The 22,887-nt window shown below is 52.8% G+C and overlaps 7 protein-coding genes across 7 annotated transcripts; 2 read left to right on the forward strand and 5 right to left on the reverse strand.

The window, feature by feature from the left end:
* Nucleotides 1-108: 108 nt before the first annotated feature.
* Nucleotides 109-4,584, reverse strand: J4E88_010925 (uncharacterized protein; the record flags this gene model as incomplete). Its single annotated transcript, XM_049404515.1, has 8 exons — nt 109-598; nt 661-1,145; nt 1,196-1,361; nt 2,642-3,200; nt 3,249-4,267; nt 4,318-4,417; nt 4,468-4,512; nt 4,563-4,584. The coding sequence occupies 8 exons, from the start codon at nt 4,582-4,584 to the stop codon at nt 109-111; spliced, it is 2,886 nt and encodes a 961-aa protein (XP_049249722.1).
* Nucleotides 4,585-4,920: 336 nt separating this feature from the next.
* Nucleotides 4,921-6,405, forward strand: J4E88_010926 (uncharacterized protein; the record flags this gene model as incomplete). The annotated part of the gene is made up of 1 exon (XM_049404516.1): nt 4,921-6,405. The coding sequence occupies one exon, from the start codon at nt 4,921-4,923 to the stop codon at nt 6,403-6,405; it is 1,485 nt and encodes a 494-aa protein (XP_049249723.1).
* Nucleotides 6,406-7,060: 655 nt separating this feature from the next.
* On the forward strand, nt 7,061-7,645 carry J4E88_010927 (uncharacterized protein; the record flags this gene model as incomplete). The annotated part of the gene is made up of 3 exons (XM_049404517.1): nt 7,061-7,135; nt 7,227-7,428; nt 7,488-7,645. The coding sequence occupies 3 exons, from the start codon at nt 7,061-7,063 to the stop codon at nt 7,643-7,645; spliced, it is 435 nt and encodes a 144-aa protein (XP_049249724.1).
* Nucleotides 7,646-7,999: 354 nt separating this feature from the next.
* On the reverse strand, nt 8,000-9,688 carry J4E88_010928 (uncharacterized protein; the record flags this gene model as incomplete). The annotated part of the gene is made up of 1 exon (XM_049404518.1): nt 8,000-9,688. One exon carries the CDS (start codon nt 9,686-9,688, stop codon nt 8,000-8,002), a length of 1,689 nt encoding a protein of 562 aa, XP_049249725.1.
* A 649-nt stretch (nt 9,689-10,337) lies between these two features.
* Nucleotides 10,338-13,985, reverse strand: J4E88_010929 (uncharacterized protein; the record flags this gene model as incomplete). The annotated part of the gene is made up of 6 exons (XM_049404519.1): nt 10,338-10,464; nt 10,520-10,958; nt 11,009-11,607; nt 11,793-12,177; nt 12,229-13,597; nt 13,650-13,985. 6 exons carry the CDS (start codon nt 13,983-13,985, stop codon nt 10,338-10,340), a joined length of 3,255 nt encoding a protein of 1,084 aa, XP_049249726.1.
* Nucleotides 13,986-14,656: 671 nt separating this feature from the next.
* Nucleotides 14,657-16,677, reverse strand: J4E88_010930 (uncharacterized protein; the record flags this gene model as incomplete). Its single annotated transcript, XM_049404520.1, has 4 exons — nt 14,657-15,227; nt 15,275-16,194; nt 16,245-16,379; nt 16,429-16,677. The coding sequence occupies 4 exons, from the start codon at nt 16,675-16,677 to the stop codon at nt 14,657-14,659; spliced, it is 1,875 nt and encodes a 624-aa protein (XP_049249727.1).
* A 684-nt stretch (nt 16,678-17,361) lies between these two features.
* On the reverse strand, nt 17,362-22,361 carry J4E88_010931 (uncharacterized protein; the record flags this gene model as incomplete). The annotated part of the gene is made up of 4 exons (XM_049404521.1): nt 17,362-17,726; nt 17,793-19,462; nt 19,544-22,056; nt 22,107-22,361. The coding sequence occupies 4 exons, from the start codon at nt 22,359-22,361 to the stop codon at nt 17,362-17,364; spliced, it is 4,803 nt and encodes a 1,600-aa protein (XP_049249728.1).
* Nucleotides 22,362-22,887: the final 526 nt, after the last annotated feature.

Here is a 22,887-nt window from a genome sequence, read left to right on the forward strand (position 1 = left end):
ACCTGCGTACTGTAGACTTAAATCCGATCAGTGCAGACCTGGCACATGCGTTCCGTGAGTCATCCACTTCCCAAAAGGTCGATGTGACATATTTCATTACAAGACGTATTAGTGCGCTATCCCCAAAAACGACCTCGCCTTCTGATCAGACAACGACCGCGCATCACTCTCAATCGTAACCGTAACCGTATTCGTCGTCAAAATCTGATCCTCCTCATACACCGTCCCCCGTCGACTCCGTCCCATCTCTTCATCCTCCAAGATGCCCCTTTGGCTCCAATCATCTCCTTGGTCCTCAATCACCGTCCACCGCCCTTCCTTGCCTTTGCCCATCGCATGTACGGTCGTCGTCGTGGTAGAGTGTTGACTTTGGTTCAATCGGGACAAGGGGACGCTTTGGTTGGTTTTGGTATGCGAGCGCGAGTACGAAGAAATTGTTTCTTTGAAGAAAACGCGGAGGACGGGGATGGAAGCGGCGATGATGGCGGTTGCGGTTTCAACGCCGGTCCAGATGGTGAGTTCTTTGCCGTTGTAGGAGAAGTCTTTTTGGCCGAGTTGGATTACGTAGACGCCTTTTACGATGGCGCAGACACCGGATCTGGAGGGGAAGTCGTATTAGCACTGATGCAACATTGGGAAGTTCAGCGAAAGATTACTTACAATACACCCATGCTCATGGCGATGCCCACTCCGATCTTCTCGCGGAGCTTCAGTTGTAATCCCCATATCAGATACCATGGAAGGAGTGCTAGCGCAAAGTCTGCCGCAGCACACCACGCAGCGTTGAAAATACCGTAGTCGATTGAGTGGCTAGAGTCCCAGCATGTTCCAGGGAGGTCTTTGTTCCAAGCTTTTGCCATCGGCTGGCACTGGACCCATGTAGCCAGCGCACTTGGCAGCATTATGAGGAAGAGGGTCACGATGCAGAACCATACGAACCCGCGTAGGTAACCAGACGTGAGGCGGAGGAGAGTGACGCCGAAGGATATCTTCGAGAGAGTAGAGGCGAAGCAGGATATCGATGCGGCGACGGACATTCCGACCGCGATGGTCATGAGGTATTTGGGGTCGACATCTTCCAGTCGTTTTCCAAATCCCATTTGTTGTCCAACTTGGGTGATGATAGCCTGCGCGAGAAGGAGGACCTGTTCATTCCCATTAGCGACATCACACGAACGGAAAGACGAAGACTTACCCATGAGACAGTCAGGATATGATCATCCCACCAAAGCCCTTGCTTCCTCGATAACTTCGCATAGAATCTCAAAGCCAAAAACCCACCACTCAATATCGTCAACATCCACGTTACTCCAGCAATTACAGGGCCATTATCCGGCACACCCATCTCGGTGCGGATCAGTCTGGAGGACCACCAATTCGTATAAGCCCGAGAGAATATGCAGTCATGCGTACTGAGCGTGCATGCGAGGATCGTAGCGAAAAAAGGCAAAGAAAGGCTGTGGGGATGGGAACCATGAAGAAGGATCAGTTCCGGCACATCGCCCACGTTCCCGATCATACCCAATGCCTGTAGTCCATCATCTCGGTATTCGCCGTACACTGGGGCGGAAACGAAGAGTGGTAGTGATGGGATGCTAGATCGACTACTCGACACGCGACATGGCGTGTTTGGAATCGGTACACTAGAAGCATGTCGTCGGGAAGTGGAGTCGCATCAGGCTAGTATGGCGAAAACACCACAGATGCTGCAATATGTCTAGTAATGGGTATAAGTGCATTGCTCGAGCGTTAAGCCTGTAGAAGGAAGCGGCGCCGTTAGATGCACGTCCGGCAACAAATTCCAGCCAAGCGTTCATGTAGCGACGGAGAAGCCTGAGAGAACACGATCGTCTAGCGGGCTGAACTGGGATGGACCCTCCAGGTACCTGGGCCCCGGAAATGAACCACGCGGCATGGGAGCGTTGCGACCTGAAGGAAGGAGTTGAGTCGTCTACATGAGGCGACAGGCGCTCCGTGCAGATGTGCGTCTAGGAAGTCTCAGACCCGCGGGATGTGCGATCGATTATACGATTCGTCGGTCCGATCATGCAGCCACTGGATCTCGAGTTCTAGGCCATTAGCGTCGCCATCCGAAATCGCATGCACTTGTGCGACCACGCGACTATGCGATGATCATATTCTCCATGGGATTTCGGGAGTTCAAAGTAACTTTCGGTGACAGAAGCCTCTTGACGCCCGAAGCTAGAAGATGCCGCAAACTTTGTGGGCAGCGCTGGAGTGACGCGGCGTCGGTGTCAAAAGGCCGGCGTTACCGAGCTACCACATGGCAATAGAGTTTGCGCCACATTTAGCACGCAAGACACCCGCTAGCTCAGACACGAGCGAAGAATATGTGTGGTCGCCGATAGCTCGCGCTGGGCTGAACGATTGAACTGGGCGGGATGATTTGCCCGAAGATTTGACGTTGGGCTGGAGCGACGAACGTGCACAAAGGCCTGTGATAAATCCGGTGAAAGGCGGGAAGGTTCGGAATCAAGTCCGCAACGACTCTTGCTACTGAGTATGTATTCAGGCTATATTGGACGGCTGATCCCCAAGCCGGCCTGTTTCCCATCCCTATACCACAAAGATGTACCCGCGACTGCTACTGGAGCATCGCCGCCAGTGTATCATACTCTACCCCTTTTTGTTGAACTGCTTCAGCTTGTCCTGCACGGCTTGCTTGAGATCAAACCCTTGCATCACGCTGCCCCTCCTCTTCCTTTGCTCGATCTCAGCCTTGACTTCGGCCACGATCTCGTCAATCTCCGCCTCGGGGTCATCCGCAATACCCAGGAGAGGCATCTTGGCGTGACTCTTAACACTGTCTGACGAGTTGGTCCTCGCTAGCCTTTCTCGTCGAATCTCCTCCCGTGCTGCCTTCTCAATGGCAGGATCATCGTATGTGGTGGCTGCCGCTGGGGGCGCACGAGCCGTCTGAAGTTGAACGAGCTGCTTGCGGATGGGGAACGACCGCGAAAAGACAGCAAATGATCCGGCCACACCGATGAGAGTGTAGAAGTAAACCCGTGCCCAGATCTTGATCGTATCCGAAAAGCCAAGAAGGATGAAGGGAGCGACTACGAACGCAAACACAGTCTGTGTAAGGACGACGCAGAAGAGGTCGTAGTATCGCTTCGAAGGTAGAGGTGATTTCCCGTCTGGCGTCATGAACAGCGGACGGATCAATCGGCGGCCATCTGGTGAATGTCAGCATGAAAGCAGATAGCGCATCATCAGAGACCTACTCTTCGCAGCAGTTTGTACAAGAGCTGCCAGAATGAAGGCCATGTAATAGCCAGGGTAGAATCCATGCCAGAATGCGCTAGTCACAAATGTGGCAAGCGTAGCCCTGAAGCCAGGTTTCTGTCCCTTTGGTGTCACACGAAGATACATGTAGTTCTTCAGCCAAGTGTTGGTGTTGATGTTCCAGAAACCAAGGTAAGCACGAGCATTCTGCGCGGCCTCAATCTCGAGTGGCTTGATGTTGGTGAGACGGTCCCATTTAGCTCGACCAGTCTTGGGGTCAAGACCGTTGTAGCCGATTCCGGAGAGGATACACGATCCCTCAGATAGACTCCAAACTGCGTAGTACTTCATACGCGTGGTAAGACCAAGCATGTAGAGCTGCCAGATCCTGCGGAAAAAGTTGTATTGCATGTACTCGTCCCCGAGGTAGAATTCAGGGTAGTACCAGCTGGAGAATTTGATGAACGCGACCAGCCAGAGAGTTCCGTAGACTCCTTTGGTTACGGCAGGCATACCGCTGCGAGGAATCTTCCGCTTCTTGCGCGTTGGTGGTGCCTTGGATGGATCGGTGCCTGGTGGGAGGGTGAACATGGTGGTAGTGATGTACTGGCTGTAATCGGCGTAGTCAAAGGCTGGACCAGCCATAAGGGCAGGAAAGAAAAAGACATAGCCGACGTAGTCGATCATGCTGGGCATTGTCCGGATAGCGTGGGCGCGCTGTTGCTCGGAAAGCTCAGCGTCCGGAAGACGACCATCCTGGACATTCCAGCAGAAAGCAGTCAGCTTCATGACGAGGACCATCTGAGCTCCGGTGATGTCAAAGACGGATGGGTCATTCACGGCTTGTCGGTAGATGTGATTCACCGACATGTGGCCCATAAGAAATACGAATCCGATCCATGGCATGTACGGCGAATGAATTTTCGAAGAGATGAGGTAGGCCCCGCCAGCACTGATGAAGATGGTCCGCAGGCCGGTCCACAAGTCAAAAAGGCCAACAAGGTAGAACATGGAGACGCTGGAGCCATTAACATCAATTCATCCGAAAGAAGATCTGACGAGCCTCACGTAATGACGAAGACATTCTTCTTCCATGGGTCCTTGTCGGGGATCCTTTTCAACACGGCAGCTAGAGGATACGACAGGTAGAAGGAGAAAATGAGCTTGACTGGGTGGAGTCAGCACAACATCAGCCACATGTGCCATGCGAGATCTTACGCTCATCAGCCGAATTCCCAAGCGCACCAGCCACATATTCAAAAGCTTCACCAGGGTTAGTACTGGTCGTAGTGGCTCAGTTAGCTAACACGTACGTGCGTTGATGTAGGGCAGCATGGTGCCAACTGTCAAGTGGACTTGAGTCCAAACCCGGGAGACAAGAAGGGAACCAGAAGCGGTGAGAGTTGAGAACAGCGGTATTATATGTAAGGCATCGGTCCTGTGTCGGGCGGCGGAAAGTTAAGTGAGAGTATGCAGGCTGTGGTGCATGGTGGGTGAGAAGCCAAGATGACGTCGGGGCACGTTTGCCGAGGCCCGTGCAGGGCAGCTCAGCGCTCACTGGCCAACAAATTCGCGATGGAGTTGGGACGCGACTTCGCGAATCCTCCACGGGCGCAACCACGGCGATAACGCCCTGATAACGCACCTCGATAGCGGAACTCCGTCGCCGACATGGCCACGACGTACAACCTCGAGCCGAACCCGACGGCCAAAGTCGTCCTGCATACGACCACGGGCGATCTCGAGATCGAGCTCTTCGCCAAGCAGACGCCCATCACGTCGCGCAACTTCCTGCAGCTGTGTCTCGACGGCTACTACGACAACACCGTCTTCCACCGCCTGGTCAAGGGCTTCATCCTGCAGGGCGGCGACCCCACGGGCACGGGGCAGGGCGGAGAGAGCAGCTACGATGGCGAGCCCTTTGCCGACGAGTTCCACAGCCGGCTGAAGTACACGCGACGGGGGCTGCTGGGCATGGCCAACACGGGCAAGAAGGACGACAATGGCAGCCAGTTCTTCTTCACCCTCGCAGCCACCCCAGAGCTGCAGGGCAAGAACACCATGTTCGGCCGGGTCGCGGGCGACACCATCTACAACCTGATGAAGATGGCCGAGGCTGAGATACGCGACGGCAGCGACGACCAGCCCATGTACCCCACCAAGGTCACGGGCGCCGAGATCATCATAAACCCGTTCGAGGACATGGTCAAGAGGGTGCAGGTGGCTACGACGAATGAGTCCGAGACCAAGAAGCCCAAGAAGGCGAAGAGGAAGGCTGGCAAGAACGTGCTCAGCTTTGGGGATGAAGCCGAGGCTGATGCAGCGCCGGTCGCGAAGAAGCCCAAGTTCAACACCAAGCTGGTCAGCGCAGGAGAGGAGAAGCCTGCATCCAAAGCACCCGAGGAGACGAGAGAGATACCCATACGCAAACCGTCGCGAAAGTCACCGCCGCGATCTCCCTCGCCCAAAGCCGCCCAAAAAGCCGCTCCCAAATCACCACCCAAACCCAAAGCGCGCACCCCACCACGAGAACTATCGCCCGAGTCCGAGAAGCGATCGAAGTTAGACCGCGTCAACCAGCAGATTGCCGACCTCAAGGCATCGATGAAGCGGAACACAGCTGCCCAAGATACAGGGCCAGCCAAGAAGAAGTCGCTACTGGAGTCAATGGTACCGTCAACTACAACACGGGGACGGAAACGCGGAGCAGGCGGCAATGCAAAAGACGAACAGTCAGCGCTGGACATTCTCAACCGGTTCAAATCAAAGCTGGACTCAGCAGACTCCACTGCCGCCCCCAAAATGGCCACTCCAACATTACCAGAAGAAACACCCAGCAACCCAGGTAATGGAGACGCGAACGGAGCCGACGAAGAAGAAGAAGGTGCATGTGATTTACACTTCATAGTAGGATGCCAGTCTTGTAAAGCCTGGGACAAGCAGGATGAGGAGGAGTCTGATGACGACGCAGGGTGGATGTCGCATTCGCTCAGTTTTGCAAAAGACAGGTTAGGGAAAGACTTGGAGTGGAAGCGGAAAAACGAAGAAGAGTTGTTGGTTATTGACCCGAGAGAGGAGGCGAAGCGGCATAAAGCCGAAGGGAAAAAGGACAAAAAAGCGCGCGAGGATGCAAAGGCAACTAAGGTCAAGGCTTGATGTAGTTTCGATACCCAGATTTTGCGTTCGACCAGACAGAATTGGTCACCGTCTCGCGACATATGAAATAACTGGATATGCAGTCTATCTGCTCGAGCACGGTACCGTGCCAATATACCCATGACATTCCCCTCGTCACTTTGATCTGTAGTCCCATAGCCTGCCTTCCGCATCGGTCCTGTCGTATCTCGACAAATTTGCGTGCCTTCACCACGTCACGCACGTGGGAGATACGCGAGCGGTGTGAAGGCGGAGAAGAGTAGCGGGCAAGACTGCGCCCTTCCGTATCTTACCGTCACCTTCACTTTTCCCGCCATATATCTTGAACCTTCTGCCACCTGGACTCTGCTCTCACACACTCTTCCACCCTAACAACAGTGACAACATCAACGTCTGTCATCGAGACTCCGATCTAACACACTAGCTTCACCAACCATCTCCAACAAGTAAGTTCTCCAGCTGCCCAACATTTCCCCAAGTGAGCGGGCTCGCGCCTTGGAGAGTGGTCGCGACAGCTCGAGACAGCCGCTCACGGCCTCGCCCTTTGCGTTTCCCTCCCACCATCGCTGGACGTGATTGCTACCATGATCATCTCCGGCGCCTGCAGTATCCCAAAATCCTAGCTGTACTAACACCTACCAGTCTCATCACCACAATGCCGATCACCTGGACCAACCCAGAGGTACTCGAGCGCCTGTTCATCGCAACACTCGCAAGCTTCGATAACAAAGTACGTCCATCCCTCCACTACAATCCCTACACTACAAATCCTCCACTACAACCCCTCTCAACCACCCATACTAACCACCCCCTCCCACCAGGTAAACATCCGCGAAATCGCCACTCTCTACGGCGGCGAAATGACCTACGACGCGCTTGAGAACCGGATGCGCAAGTTCAAGAAAGCGGCTACTGCGCTCAAGGACGAGGCTGCTGGTGGTGGTGACGGTGCTGGTGCTGCGAAGAGCCCGGTCAAGACGCGCGCGAAGAAGGGGGGTGGTAGTGCTAGTCCGGTTAAGGGTGGTAAGTGTTTTGCGCCACTGAGTGATAAGATAAGATGGACGTACTGACTAAACGTACAGCTGTCAAGACCGGTCGCGTTACCAAGAAGAAAGCTCCGGCTGCTCCCAAGATCAAGCCTGAGCCAGTCTTTGAGGACGAGGAGGGTATTCAGGGTCTTGTTGAGGAGGAACTAGAGGCTGGTGAAGAGGTCATTGACGAGATTGAGGAGGAGGTCTAGAGGACTTGGTATCTTCAGGGCTTCTGCTGGTCATTGAGCACATCTGGATCCGACGCTTTGGACGCTCTGTGGGCTTCTCTAAAGATCTGAACAGATATGCGCGTCTGCATGCCCTGTGCTTCGCTGTCGACGCGTACGCGCTGAGACTAGCAGTCAGAAAAGTTGAATCGAATTCATCGGGCGCGCGTTAGCTTCTACGCTACGCAAGTATACTCAATGCAATGACTACAATGTGTACCTCTAAGTGTCCAAGTCTTCGCATTCTTTCTGAATACATACTGTACACCCTCCAAATCCAGGTGAATCCACACACTTCCGCACTCACATCCCCCATATCCTCTCCACATCTCACCCCTACTCCAACAAATCAAACCTCTTCCTCCCCTGCGGCGTCGGCGTAACAGGAACATACCCACCACTCCTCTTCCCATCCTCATCCTCATCCCCATCCCCATCACTATCCTCCGCCGTTGGTGTCCCACCTCCAGCCAAATGACCCATTTTATCTCCATCGAATATCATACCACTACGCCTACCACTCCTCGGCGCATCACCCAGAGTCATCGGCCGCGTCGCACTGCCGTTTACTGATGAAGGCGAAGGCGTCAACGGTGCTGGGAGAGCCGAGAGCCGGAGGGTTGGTAAGGGCGAAGAATGCAAGCTGGAAAACACATCGTCGTATTTTTGAGCTAGGATCTCGGAGCTTTGGCGATGATGCGTGCTGATGTTGAGTCCCTGTTCGAGGGCTGCAGCGAGGGCTTCGATGTCGCCGGTGGAAACGGAACGGGGGCGGGTTGGGCGCAGTGGAGCTTGAGTAGCCATTGGTTGTTCGCCGTCAACCTTCTCCTTGCCTGATATTTCTTCAGGACAGTCATCGTAGGGCGGCGAACGGATATAGCCTGCAGGTTGTAGGCGACCGAGTTTAGAAGCCTTCTGTGCTAGCTTCTCGTTTGCTTTGATCAGTCTCTCCTTGTCCTGCAGCAGGACTGCGATATCAGAACGCAGTTCTCGATTCTCGGCCATGAGCGCAATCGCATGATTACGCGATCGCTCGACCTCGTTGTCGTTCACTGGAGATGAAGACGATTGCAGAGTCTGGTGTTCGTGTTTGTTGTGACCTTGACGAATACCATAACGCTCCAATGGTACATGGCGCTCCTGTTGCATGGCTTCGTAGAGATAGTTCATCCTGATGCCTTCTGTAACTTCTTTCGGGAGTTGCTCTGATGTTGCAACAGTCGTAAGCGGCTTGCCTGTACGCAGATGAGCAATGCGGGGGCCGACTACCATGTCCAGAAACGCATTCAGACGTTCTTGAATGATCGTCTGCCACGATTCGTACTGTGTCCCTCTTTGTGGCTTCAGATGGTTGGCCAACTTGTGCAAGTCTTCCAACTTCGACTGCGCGGCCTCGAGAGCTTCCATCGTCGTAGCATCATGCTTGGGTGATATGCTTCCTGCTGCAGCGAGAATACTGTGTTTCATCTTCTCTGGATTGGCGAAGCGAATCAACAACGTGTGGACTATCGGGCGCGATAATCGAATTCGATCACAGATGGAGTCCAACACGATCAGATCGAAGCCATATCCATCACCCGCCTCTTGTGTCTTTGCCAGGAACTCTCCCAGCGCAACCCACCCACGCATGTCCATATTGTCGATTGGTGCATACCAAGCCTCTGGGGTTTCCGGTAGCTCAACGACCTCGTAGTATAATATCCAGATGAGGAAATTGGAGAGCTGCGTAACGTTTAGGGCGTCTACAAATGCTTTGGCGAACCTCGAGATAATGAGTGGAGACGCTGCTGGTACTGGAGATGACGATGGTGGCGTGAGCACTCGATTCCGTGCTTCTGGCTCGCGAGATCTGCCGAAGAATCTTCGCAAGCCATTCTGACGACGCTCGGGTTGAGAGCTAGGAGATTCGGATAATGTAGGAGTCGAAGGCCGAGTATTAGCAGAAGGTGTAAGACGGTCCGGCCGAGACTTCCTGCCCATCCTGAGTAGGGAAGGCTTGCGCTGAAGCTTGTCTGATGAGGCCATCGCTAGTGGTGGTTGCGAAGGGCTTCGATACGGAAACACTGTAGACTGGTTGCGGCTGCGTACTGGTTGAGTTATGGTTACGACGCTCGCGGTGAAGCACCGGCAACTCATTACTCGATGTTAAGTGATTTGAGATTCACTACCTTAAGGTAAGCTTTTCCAATGGCAGTGATTGACGTGTAAAATTGGTTCATCGTATGCAGTCTAAAAGAGACTGATTGAACCGCTCATACCAAGCCATGTGGACTGGGCAGTGTGGTGAAAACACACGTATTCACTCCAGAGGTTGCAGGTGAGTGGCACCTGATAGTAGGGACTGCTATCATGGCGCAACCCTATTCCTGCGCAATGTTAATCACCAGCTGCCCGATATCAGTATAGTCTGAGCACCGAGCAGCACTAGTCGAAACGCTGAGCTCGCTTTCCCGCAACGGAGAAGCACGGACGACTGATATTTCATCGGCCGCAATTTATTCGTCTGACCAATGGCTGCCTTCACTTGGGAGTATGTCGAGGTACTTCTTCATATATCTCGTATGGAAGTCGTCAACAGCGTGATATTGATTCGTCTACGTCTGTCTTCATATCGGTAACTATCGTGTAGTAAAGCGCGCGTCGGTATAGTAGTTGGGTGCTTATATTCTCGTGTCTAGTCTTCGTCGTGACTTAGTTGCTCGTCATCCGCAAACATCTTCGGCAGATATAGTTTCGTGTTCTCGTATACCAGGAACGTAACAACAGTGGTCGGGATAACGCGGAGTGTGTTCGGGATGACACTGTGAAGGTTAGCCTTGCTATCCATCAGATCCCAGAGCGTAGGTGCTTGCTTACCCTTTGTAAAACGCCAAGAATCCTTCGTTCTGATACGTCTTCCTGAGCACATCTAGCAGACCGTTGTACTGCTGTGCAGCGTTGTATTGCTGCAACCGCGCGCGTATAGGTTGGTACGGGTACGTGATTGCTCCAGCAAGCAGCTTGCTTCCACCGCTCATATACACATATTCCCAATTGCTCAGCTTGTCTTGCCCGCCGATATGCGTCCCCCGTCTCTTCTTCATATTCTCGTATATGCTGAACTGTACGGCGCCGTGCAGCACACCCAGCGACGAAGGCAGGAAGCCTGCCCAAAGCCCCTTAAGTCCTCGAGTTTCGTATACGTGTTGGAGGCCAATTTTCATGGATTTGTATGCGGCAGGGTGGTTTGCGCCGCGCTCGAGCATGCGCGTTTTCACTACCCAGATAGGATTCGTGCAAGCACCGGTGAGGAGACCTAGCAAATGGTTAACGATGACCATAGGAGTTCCGTGTCTCTAAACATACCAGCGATGATGCTCGCAGAAAAGAACTCGGCACTTCCCAGATGCTCGCCCTTCTGCCTCCTACTCTGAAACAATTCTTTCAGGTTTCCATAGAAAAGGAAGTATAGACCCCAGCCCAGACTGTTGCCGAGAAGGTTCGGCCATAGTCCCCTGTATAGTGCGCGTACGCCTCCTTCATCTCGAATCACGTTTCGTAGGATCCGATAAGAGTCGCCAGGTCGCGATCGACTTGTGGTATTGAGTTGAAGGCGGTTCTTCAGCAAGTCGAGTGGGTGAGCAGCGAGACAAGAGACAACGCCAGCGCTGAACCCGGCTACACTCTCAACCAGAGAGGCTGATAAGGCGCTCCGAGGCACGTTTGCTCGTTTGGTTTTATCATTTTGCTCTACGGGTGGGAATGCGCGGGGCATTGCGGGTTCGGATGGTGGGCCGTCCAAATCGGCAGGAACATCCTCAGGCTCGGTGGGATGAAGATGGTGCTGGGAACGTTGCGATATCGGTGCTATATCATCGCGGCTGCTGTGCGTTACTGGAATCTGCACCGATGATCGTGGAGGGGAGAAGATGTCGGATGCGGACTCGGTGGAAGCTTGGGCCCACCTGCGGAGCTACTACCCGCGAACAGCTCGCGTGGGACTACGTCACCGCACGTGGCCGTCACTGTGAGCAATGCAACATCTCACGGTTCACTAAGGCAGCTGTGATCATCGCTCCACCAAGAAACAGATATATTGTGGACACACTAAACATACATGGCGTATTCAGCCTACACGCCCGCACCAAACTTCTGATCCGAGCAACAAGTCGCCGACGCAGCGCTCTCAGGTTTCTTCTCCTCACCAAACGCCATTCGACTCAACTTATCCACAAGCGTACTTCCCTGCTTAACACCACTCGGAACACTGCAATAGCTAGGCGGAATATCCATACAAGGATTACGTGTGAAGAAGTTGCGTGGTCGCAATAACAGCGTCATGGGCTCAGCGGGCATAATCGGAAAGTCTTCCGGTGATGGGAAATGCGTGACTCCGAATGTGTGCCACAGTACCACATCGGTGTTGTCGAGGTTCTCGTTGGGGTTGGCTTCGATCCAGGCGGGTATGCCTTGGGATGGCTCGCCAGATGTCTGGGGGACGTGACGGCCTGCTGGGTGGAGTTGTGTGTCGTCGTCTATTGTAGGTCAGTCAAGGGCTTCGTACGTAATTCTCTGGTGAAACTCACATTTTGTGACATGTACCGCATGTCTCGCGAAACCGGCGCGCTTCCATACCAAACTTCCAGGCTTGGGTAGTAGATCGGGCACTTCCCTGCTGACCAGCTTGTAGGAAGCTGGCTTCTTGCTGTATGGGTTGAGCTTGTTCGTATTGGCCATCTCCCATGTTCTGCTCGTTCCGCCATTGTAGTCCGTTGCCGCCTGCTCAGGGGTGCTGAGCTTCGTTTTCTTCGCGTAGAAAGCGTTGCCGTATTTGTTCTCTGCGCTACCAACTTCGCCTTCTCCACGCATCGCATCGACCATGAAAACGGTGTTCTCCGGTCCATCAATATTGGGATCAATGCGCATACAGAAGAGATGCTGATGGTTGTGCGCGTTCACTCCAGGGTATACCTCAGTGCCCCAGCCCTTCAAATCCTCGCCGGGAAGCATCGCGTAGGTGTTCAAGATACCGGTTAATTTGATCTCCAGCTGGATGGTTCCGTCAAGATGGAAGATCCAGTATACGCAGTACTCGTAGTTTGCAGCTGTGAAGATTTGCGAGATGATAAGTTTGCGAGCACGAGTAACAGTAACACTGTCATCGCGGAAATCCGTGTGCTTAAACAGGATACCAGCATCTTCCTCGTGAATGCAGATAGCATTCTTGATCGTTGTAGCCTGGCCCGCTCGGTTGACAAAAGCAGCGTCCATGTAGTGGATTGCGCCCTTGCAGTCACAGCCCAGGCTAAGTGAGTTGGTCATGTAGCCACCGCCGTATTCTCCCAGATCGAAAGCGTGCTTACGCTGATGTGGGTGTTCTGGGTTGCCGTAAGGTACAACCATCTCTGCGAGCGATAGGCGCCAGAAGGTATCGCGAACGGTGCCCTTGTCGTCGAACGTGATGTTGGACAAAACCAAGCCCTCGCGGTAGTTGAAGCCAATGTGGAACTTCCAGTTCGCCCAGCTGATGTATCGTCCGTCCAACTTGAATGAGACGCCTTCTGGCTGTGTGATGTTGATGGGCTTCAGATCTGTCTTGAACCCACCCTCAGCCTCAATCGCAGCCGCGTGATAGTTGTTTGGTGGGGCCTGATTGAGCGGTCGCCGAACCGGTGGGACGTCGATGTGAATGATCTCTTGAGTATCGGAGTTGTAAATTGGGCAGAAATCCAATGGGTACGTGTATTGACAGTCGTCGGGGTGTGGGCGATAGTACATGAGCGCTTGCTGAAGACGAACTTTGGTGCCAAAACGCTCGTCATAACCAATCGTCCAGGGATCGCAGTACACTTTGTGCATGTCCTCTGGTGGAATGCCGATCAGGCCGCATTGTTCGATGACTTTGGGATCTTTCCGCACAATTGTCTCCACGATCTGCAGGTCTTCCATTGTAATCTAGATCCAAGTCAGCAGGAGGTAAACCGCACTCACACACTCTCTAACGTACAAGTGGCTGCACATCATCAGTCAGCGCCCAGCTGATGATCTTGCCTTCGGTCAAATCTGCGTGTCCATCATACACTTTGCTGCCTCGGCCAATGCAGACTACATCAGCAACTCGATGTGGTCTTGGTGTATGCTCGGGATCTTTCAGCCAGCTCATCATCTCCGCTTTACGCGGCTCCAACAAGGTGATGGCGTTGAAAAACACATCGCTGTGCTCTTTTCGGATGATAGCGACTGCGCGTTCAATCTCTGATTCGCTCAAAGGATCAAATGGGTGTGGAGGCTCTCCAATTCCCGTAATATGCGAGGCTGCTTGCTTCAATCGGTCGAGCGCCATAGTATGAATAGGTTGTGAGGGTGGTCGGATAAGGTTGATCACTCCAAGCTGTCAGGGTCCAGCGGGGTCTTATATACTGGAGGCAGATCAACGGTCTAACGGCATCGCAGCGCGATCTCAGATATCTTCCTTCGAATCGAATCACGGCCTATTGGCGAATCGGTCAAGTCATTAACGCATTGTATCATTCCCATCTGTCAACTCAGTCTTGAACGTTGTTATCAACACGATAAGAAGAGGCCGCGGGACTGTCGCGCCTTCCTTGGTTAGCCTGCCCCACTTCTCCACGCACCTTGTCCTCTGGGCACGATGCACCGCGTGTATGACAGCTACCGTCTCTGGACGCTGCACCATTCTTCCATCGTCTATCCATCGAAACTGTGAGTGTCGTCGCAAAATCCCGATGCAGTAGGTCCACGCGACAGGACGCTGGATGGGCAGGTACGGCGGTCTCGTCAAACGTCGGACAAGAAGGTCCGACCGTGCGGGCTGCGAACTCCGAGATCGCGATCTCCAAACTTGAGCACTACATGGGGTCGCGGTTGAGCAGACTGAACATTGTTGTTTATGCTGGCCGCAGACCTTCTACTGACGAGCAGCCCCAAAGCAAAGCACGTAAATTCGAGCTCGTCTGCGAACAATTTACTCATTGTTTTGAATGCGCAGCCGAGTTAAGTATGTACGCGACCATACAACTCAGCGAGTATATCCTCGGTAGCCTTCTCGCTAATCATCATAGTAGGCAATATAGGAAACCCCCCAGGCACCTTCGGAAAGGCGCTTGCATCTACGACTCGCAGGCCCTTCGTTCCCCTCACTCTAAACTTACTATCCAGTACCGCGTACTCATCTCCATCGGCACCAATCCTACAACTGCTACTAGCGTGATGGCTGTACGCCTGCTCCTTGATATACGTCTTCTGGCTCTCAACCGTACAGTTTTGCTTCCCAATGGTACCTTCGCAAGGGTGGAGTTCTTCGAAAGGTGCTAGCGAATCAGGTGCAGACGGGTCCACTTTTGACAGCCAGGAACGTACCCACTCAACACCTTCGTAGATGGCTTGGAGATCCTCGTCTGCTCCGTCTTTGAAGAAGTTCAGATTGATGGCCGGCATGTCGCGCGGATTAGCGGATTGGAGTTCGACTGTGCCGGCTTGCGAACGCGGATTCATGTGGACCATTGCGCATTCGTATTGTGACGGGCCATAGGTCTCGTTGAAGTACGGGGGTCGATTGGGAAAGCTATCGGATTCGTTAGTGCATCCTCAGAGGAGGACGTGGATGCTTACCCTGGCCAGAAGCCTTCAAACGCGAAAGAACCACACCACATGTAGATGTCGCGAATGCCGAGTTGCGAAGTGGACGTCTTCCAGAAGTTGGGGAAGATCTCCGACATACCAGTAACGGCACGCTTACCGAGTGACAAGATACCAGCCTCATAGTTGTCGGCCATCTGCCTACCCACACCCGGTAGCTCTACTACGGGCGAGATGTTGAACTTCGTAAGTTGATCGAGCGGGCCAATCCCAGAAAGCATAAGCAGTTGCGGTGAGTTGAATGCGCCACCAGAAATGATGACCTCTTTAGATGCGAAGACTTTCCCAGCGAAGCCCTCGTCATTGGCCTTGGAACGGGGATCAGCACTGTACAAGCTCTTGCCCTGCAAGAAGTCGATACCGATCGCTCTGGGTGGCCCCGGAGAGGCCTTCTCGAAGATGATCTTTGTTGCAAGTGTTTCCAGCGAGATAGTCAGCGGATATTTGCCAGAAGCTGCAGTATCCCTGGCGTAGTACCCCGGAGACGACCGGCGTCCATTGGGGTTGATGTGGCTGACACCACCGAAAGGCCCTACGAGCTGGTCTCGACCTGGCTGCGCGCCATTCATATCGCGCTGCAGCAAAGCCGAAGCGGAAGAGGACGGGTAGCCAGCGGCCTCTGCAGCGAGTTCACTGAGCTGTCTGGCATCCGCACTGGTAGTGTAGCCTGGGTCTAGCATGGTCATGTCGAGCCAGCCGTCGTGACCATGCTCGTATGTGCTGTTGTAGTGCACCTTCTCGAGCTTGATGAGATACTTTCTCATGTTTGCATGCGACCATGAGTCGTCTCCGGTCATTTGCGCGATTTCATCCCAGTCTGCATCGTTGGGGTTCATGGTCAAGCAGCCATTGTGCATCGCACAGCCACCCAAAGTGCCTGCGCGCGGATAGTACTGGATCATAGTCAGTGTCTGTGTGGTCTCTTGAATGGGCCTATGCTCACAATTCCAAGAGCTTCAGAGTTCTTAGGTGGCTCGATACCTACGTAGAACCCTCCATCAGGCTTACGCCACGTTCGATGCAGATACCTCGCTTCCCTAGCTTCGTCATCGGAATGTTTCACGAAGAAGTCCCAGCGCTATGCAAACTCTTAGTTATCTTTTTGTCACCATGTCCTCTCGACTTACTGTAGCGGGATCGTTGCCAGCTAGATTGAAGTTCACCCAGTTCGAAACATTGAGGTTCTCCGTCTGGTCATCCCCGGCTTCAAGAAGTAACACGGAGTGACCGGCTCTAGCGAGATTGGATGCAAGCGGTCCGCCACCGGGTCCAGAGCCTATGACGATGTACTCATAGGTCTTGTTGTCGATTGACGTTGCGGCCACCGCTGTCGCACAGAGAGTTACAGCTGCAATGATTGAGCGAAGGGGAGCCATGATGGACGATGCGAAAGTGGAATTGAGCCAAAAGGTATACAGCCTGTAACGATGGCTGAAGCCGAGCTCAAGTATCAGCTCTCTTCCTATTCACGTTGACCGATGGTTGTTGACCTGCCAATATCGCCGGATATGCAGGCACACAGCGCAATCAATGCAAGACGATCAGCTTACCCGGGTCGATGAAGGCCTAGGAAGAGTCTGCTTCCTCTTTCGAACAAGGTTGTGCACAAAGATTCATTCGCGTAACATATGGTGCATATATTCCCTAGCTTCCGCTGTCCTAGCGACAGTGGCTGATCGAGAAGATCAATGCTGATTCGCACGGTTATAACGCTGCATATCGTGCTGCATACCCAATAAAGCAATGAGATTGTATTGCTAGAGTGTCAGCCTTCGTGTCCATGCGATAAAAAACATGCAAGCTTGAACGGTGAGTCGGTAAATGCAATGTTGGAAGCATAATGTAGGCTGGGGGCTGGCTGCTCATTCAGCGACGTCAACGTGACACGAACACAGTCATCAACATCTTGACAACTTGGAGGTGAACGACGAACTATGTCGTTCTTGATTTCATAGCTACACTGCAACAAATCTCAGTTGCTACATGCGCTCGACAATTTTTCCTTCTCCGTCCCCATACATATCCTCTGCCATCCCGCGAACGTCTCCTCACCTTCTAGCCTAGCCGACGATTTCGCTACGCCAAGTTGCCCTGCTCTTGTTTGCGTGCTTCTCGATGTGGCGCTGCGCCTCCTCCTTGAACTGCACCTCGTCCCAGTGATAGTTGAGAGTGACGACAGTGTTGATGGGGTCGCTGAACTCCGGCACGAGCAGAAGTGAGTAGATGGTATCGATCACGTCTTTGGTAGAAGTATCCAGTGTCCAGTTGCGGTCTAGAATCGAATGGCAGATGCGTCCATGACGGTTGATGTTTGGATGGTAGATGGGCGTAATGAAGCGTGCTTCGGGTGGTGACATCGGGTATTTGCCGCCCATCTCCAGGTAAAGGAGGAAAGTACCACCAGAGTAAGTACTATCGGGTGGACCTATGCAAGTCAGTACACATGAGGATTATCGGAATTCTCTTGGGAGAAGAGAAAAGGTTGACCTACCTTGCATGACAATTTTCCAGAGCCCCATGTTCGATTCGCAGATGAAGACATCGTAGTGCGGATGCGGCTTGGCGCCTGAGTTACGAATCTCGTTATGTATCCTGCTGAGACGCACATTGCTGTCGGTGCGACTAATGGACGAACTTCGGTTAAAAAGGCCCAGCTCCACGAACGACTCTACGAGCTGTGGATGCTGCTTGCGATCCGGAAACTCGTCACGGCTGACTTGCTCAACCTTACCCATGAGGTCAGCGACACGGAAGTTGGAAATATCGGGGGCTGCGAGATAAGCGCGACGGAAGATAGAACCTTTGTGTGATCTATCTGGGCGCTCTGACAAGGAAAGTACGGGTTCCATCTCACAGATCGCCATTGCTTCTTCCAGAGTCTTTGGTTGGAAGACGTATCCGCCAGTCAGGAACGAAATTCTCTTGAGATCGGCATTGTTGACACCGGCACCCAAGCAGAAAGAGTCGACTACGATGCCATCGCGCAGTAGTCGTGTCGGTAGGCTATGAGCCTTGTTTGTGGATCGGTTGTCCTCCCCGTCGGAGATGCATATGATTCTCAGCTTCGCATTTGAGTATTGCTTGGCGTACTCCTGCAGCTGATCCTGTGCGAGAGCAATGCTGTCCCAAATGGCCGTATCGCCCGCAGCTGCTGTGTTGTTGAGTTTGTGACGGAAGTTTTCAACGGCGTGGGTGATCTTCTGTGTAACAGAGGATTTGGTGCTGAAAGTAACCAAACCGAGATGTGTCCGGAAGTTGTATGCGAGCAGACGATTCACGTATGCATCGAACATCTGTTTCAAAACGTCCAAGCGGCTCAGTGTGTTGCGGTACCTGTATTTACGGTTGCCTGGCTGCCGTCCCAGACCTATCTTGAAAACCAAAGGGTGATTACCCCGTGCTGTGTCTTCATGACCAGTATCGTCTGAATTATCGTCATTGAGGAAGTCGTCTATCATTTCCTCTTCCTCCAATCTACCGGTACAGCTGTCGTTGTTGAAGAACTGTGATATCGGCTCCCAGTGATCCTCTGTGCTACCAGTGTGGTGACCGTCTCCAGTGTTCTGTAAGTTCGTCCAGAAGAAGAAAGGCGGCCCCACAGGGCATGATGAGCGGTTCATGAATCTCTGACGATAGTATTTGAACACCGTGGATGCTATAGAGTTTGTTGTCTGTTTGGGTAACCAGTAAGACACCACGCTGTTCTTATAGTCGCTGTGATGGTAGACCTTGACGAGACACAGCTCTTGGATATCGCTGCTCTTGTTTGATACCGTCGGTTCTAGAGGCGTGATGAACACCTCATGAGCTGTGTTGATCATGTCCGTAATAGGTTCTTGGGTAGCTTGAACTCGAGCATTTCGATGTTGTAGCTCATAGCTCGTGTAGCGGCCTTTGGTCAAACGGAAGGCAAGTTCCCATAGGTCTACCGCCTTCAGGTTGTGGGGGACATCCATTGAGCGCGTCTCAATTGGTGATCTGAAGGCGATGCGGGTGGTGCGCGAAGAGGCTCTTGTTCTGTTTCTCGATTGTGCATATTTTTCGAAGATGTCTTTACCGTTTAGATATGCATCGATTTGCTCTTTTTTCTGCACGTTGGGTCGTAGGTCATTGCTAGGAAGGATCAAATTCGTGCACGGCGATCGTTCGTTGGTCCGAAGCCTGTCAAAAAGTCCAAGTTAGTAGTCATTCGGATGCACTTTTGGAGAGCACATCGCGACCGAAGTCGTCATGTTCACTTACCATCTTTCGATCTCTTTCCTCTCGTATGTGAACCCATCCACGGTAGTCACAGGGTCTTGCATCACGTCGTTGCTGATAGGACAGGAAAAGTCGCGCGGCACTTCAAATGTGGGGCTGTCTGTTGGAGGAAGAGACTTGTACAGCTTCGGTATGACTCCGCCCGGCCTCCACATCAAGGGGTCTGACGCTGACGCATTACCAAGGCAGACAATCAGCCATGCACAAAGCAGGCTCTTATACTTTTGCAAGCGTAGGGAGCGATTGTTGAGAACGTTAATCTCGCGATCGGTGATTTCGAATTCGGTTCGATAATACCATTGACTGGCTTGCTGCCTGAAAGTTTCCAGTTGTGTCCGTTTCGTTTCTAATTGCTGATCGTCCAATTGCTTGAGGATCTCGAGCACCTTCTCAGCGTTTTGACGGCGGTGGTAGTCATCCTTACCCGTGGCAATGATGGCCAGAAAGTCCGTGTACGATTCGTGAGACTTCATGTACTCTTTCAGTGCATCGACGTCGGGTAACTCGAAAGCATCGTTCTCCACTGGTGGCATTTGAGAAGCGGCTACTGTGATCGGTGTCGCTCGCCGGATCACGATGTCGGCATCCTCGCTTGTTTGCACGTCGTCGAAACCACAGCGGTCTTTCATGCTTGCGCTCAAGTCGACGCAGATCATAGTCACTTCGTCCGGTGCCGTCATCATGCGATGATTATCGCCATATGCCTCGAAGATCATGGTCCCGTCAGCCTTCCGTTGGATGAGAATCGGTTCTAGCAACTGAGTAATGATCGAAACGTCCACGGCTTCTTCTTCTTCGGCACAACCTGGTCGAAACAGGAGAATGTCTCTCCCTGCCTCAGCACAACCGGCACGACCCACGTATACCGCAAGAAGGCCATTTCTGTCTAGAGTCAAGACAGGAGCAGAGGCAGAGGCTAGATTGGCGGGCGGTGTGACGCTCAGTTGGTTTCGGCTGCAGAGATTGGCCAGATATGTGAGATCAACGTACTCCGCAGGCGAAATGATCTTGTTGATGTCACCATCGTCCGCATAGCGAGAGCTAGACCTGACGACGTCGGAATTGAACACCAAGACTTGGGTCTTGATACCACCAGAGACTTTAGCAATGCGGTCCCAGGTTTGGTCGACTGTCGAGGTTCGCTTCGAGCTGTCGCCATCCGTCCAACACAGAAGTCCTTGCTCGACAAAAGCCTCGTGGAACCCCGCATCGACAAGACCGGATGTTGTCTGCACCGGCTGTGACAGTACGGGCTGCATCGTGGTCAAGTTTCGTAGGTCGTAAACCTTCATGCCAATATACGGTAGCCCGGCGTCCTCAGTAGTGATTTTCATTTGTTTGGCTTTCTCCAATATCAGACCGAATAGCAGACGAGATCCTTCAAAAAACCGCTTTGGATCGGAGCGGATGGTTTGCAGCGGGACAACATTCTTCAAGATCTCGTAAAGACATTGTGCCAGCGCAGCACGTTCCGGAAGTCCAGGAGTCTCGCCGCGCATTAGGATATGTGCAGCTCGGATAGCGGGGGGGAATTGTGTCAGGAGATGGACCATATGAAGCACGGCGTCTCGTCGATCGTCCTCCATGCTTCCATTTGCGGTGAGCTCAGTGAACACGCGCAATGTAGACAGCATGCTGGCTATTCCACGGTCAGTCTGGCCAACATGATGCTTCCATGCTTCCGACTCCTTGAAGATGCCAGCTTTGCCTTGATCGACGCGCTCATTGCGGCCCATCGTCCATCGTTGTACGGCGTAGATGTTGAGTACACCATTGACGGCGCAATCTTCTAATCCGGCCGCCTCAATCGTGATATTGGCGTTATGTGCGGTGATCTCGATTGGACACTCTGATGTGTGTACGTCGACGACTAGATCTCGATGGGCTGCAGGGTCTTCGTCATCTTTGGAATCTTCGGAATCTTCCTCTCGACCTTGACGATGGGAATGGCATTGCTTCGAGCAGATGGCCATGACCGGAGCTTTGAGGAATTTCCTGTCTCTCGAGGTCCGGATGCTAGTATCCTCAATGCCGTTGACGACGTTCACATACTTGTTGGCCAGACTTCGGTTCTGCGTATGCTCCATGTGTTCCTTCGTTGCTTGCTGGATGGCATTAAGGGTGATGTCACCGACAGGGATGGCGGTCACAATGTTGTTTGAGTGGACGAGAATGACCGTATGGAGAGCGTCGTGGTCCCCAGATCCGTTGACGTTGAGAATGGCATTGTCGTCGATTTGTCGAGCCAGGCTACAGTTGCACTCTAGCTCAGGGCAGTCGCCATCCTCAGTAGGGAAACCCAAGTGTTCTTGAACGAGGCCTTTCAGTTGCTGCAGAGTGCAGGTGATCGGCACGTGCGTCGATATTGGGAGTATAGCTTCAGTATTGGGCTGGGCCAACTCCGGAGTGATGACGCGAACGCGTAGAGTGTTTGCTGTTCTGTCGGACGTAGCTAGTCGTAACGGAAGTGTCGAACTGGGCTGCTTCTCGTGCACCTTATTTACAGTCAGTGACAGCCTTACGGATACATTTTCTGGGGACTTACCTCGACGACTGCGTAGACAGTCTCTTCGGCGTTAGGTAGGACATCAGATAAGAGATCCTCGACATCCAGCATCGGTCCATCTTCTGTGTTCAGGTGCAGAGTCATCTGAGCTCCGTTCGCGTCGGAGAGACCCAGAGCTGGCAGGCGCGAGGTAACGCTGTCGTGTAAGGCTGAGCAGAGCTGAGATGGGGAAAGTACAACGAGTAAGCTCGCTCTACGCCCTCCAGCTGCGACGTTGACCGTGTATCTTGCCATGCTACGCGTACGCAGGTAGTCGAGATTGCTGATCTTGAGCCTGTGTGAGGTGAAGGAAGGAAATTGGTAGGCCAGACGTGGATTAGTTATAATAAGTTAGTATGCTCATGTGCGCTTGTAGCAAGCCACTGAAAGATGAAAGACAATGGCTATGAAATAGACGGTGTTTGTTCAAAGTCATGTCTCGAATACACAAACGGATCGATAGACATGGAATCCTGGTGAGTTGTCTTGGAGTATGGTAGCAGACCGTGAGGTACAGGCACGGCCGGTGTGAAAGCAAAGGTGTAAACGAGACGCATGGACAGATTGAGTTGATCCATGCATATGCGACAGAAGCGGTCCTAGTTGGATTGTCAAGTTTGTAGCATCAGTAAGACAGACAAGGCCCACGTATTCATGATGTTGAAAGAAGAAGAATGCGGTGCATTGTACTCGTGTAGCCACGCAGCCTTACGCTGACGTCGTGGCTTCATGGCTTTGCGCAGCATATCGATAAGGTCTCAGAATAATGAAGATGCGAGTG

This window comes from Alternaria novae-zelandiae (genome assembly GCF_023758075.1).
Source record: "Alternaria novae-zelandiae strain BMP 2774 chromosome Unknown scaffold_44, whole genome shotgun sequence".
Taxonomy (NCBI): Eukaryota; Fungi; Ascomycota; class Dothideomycetes; order Pleosporales; family Pleosporaceae; genus Alternaria; species Alternaria novae-zelandiae.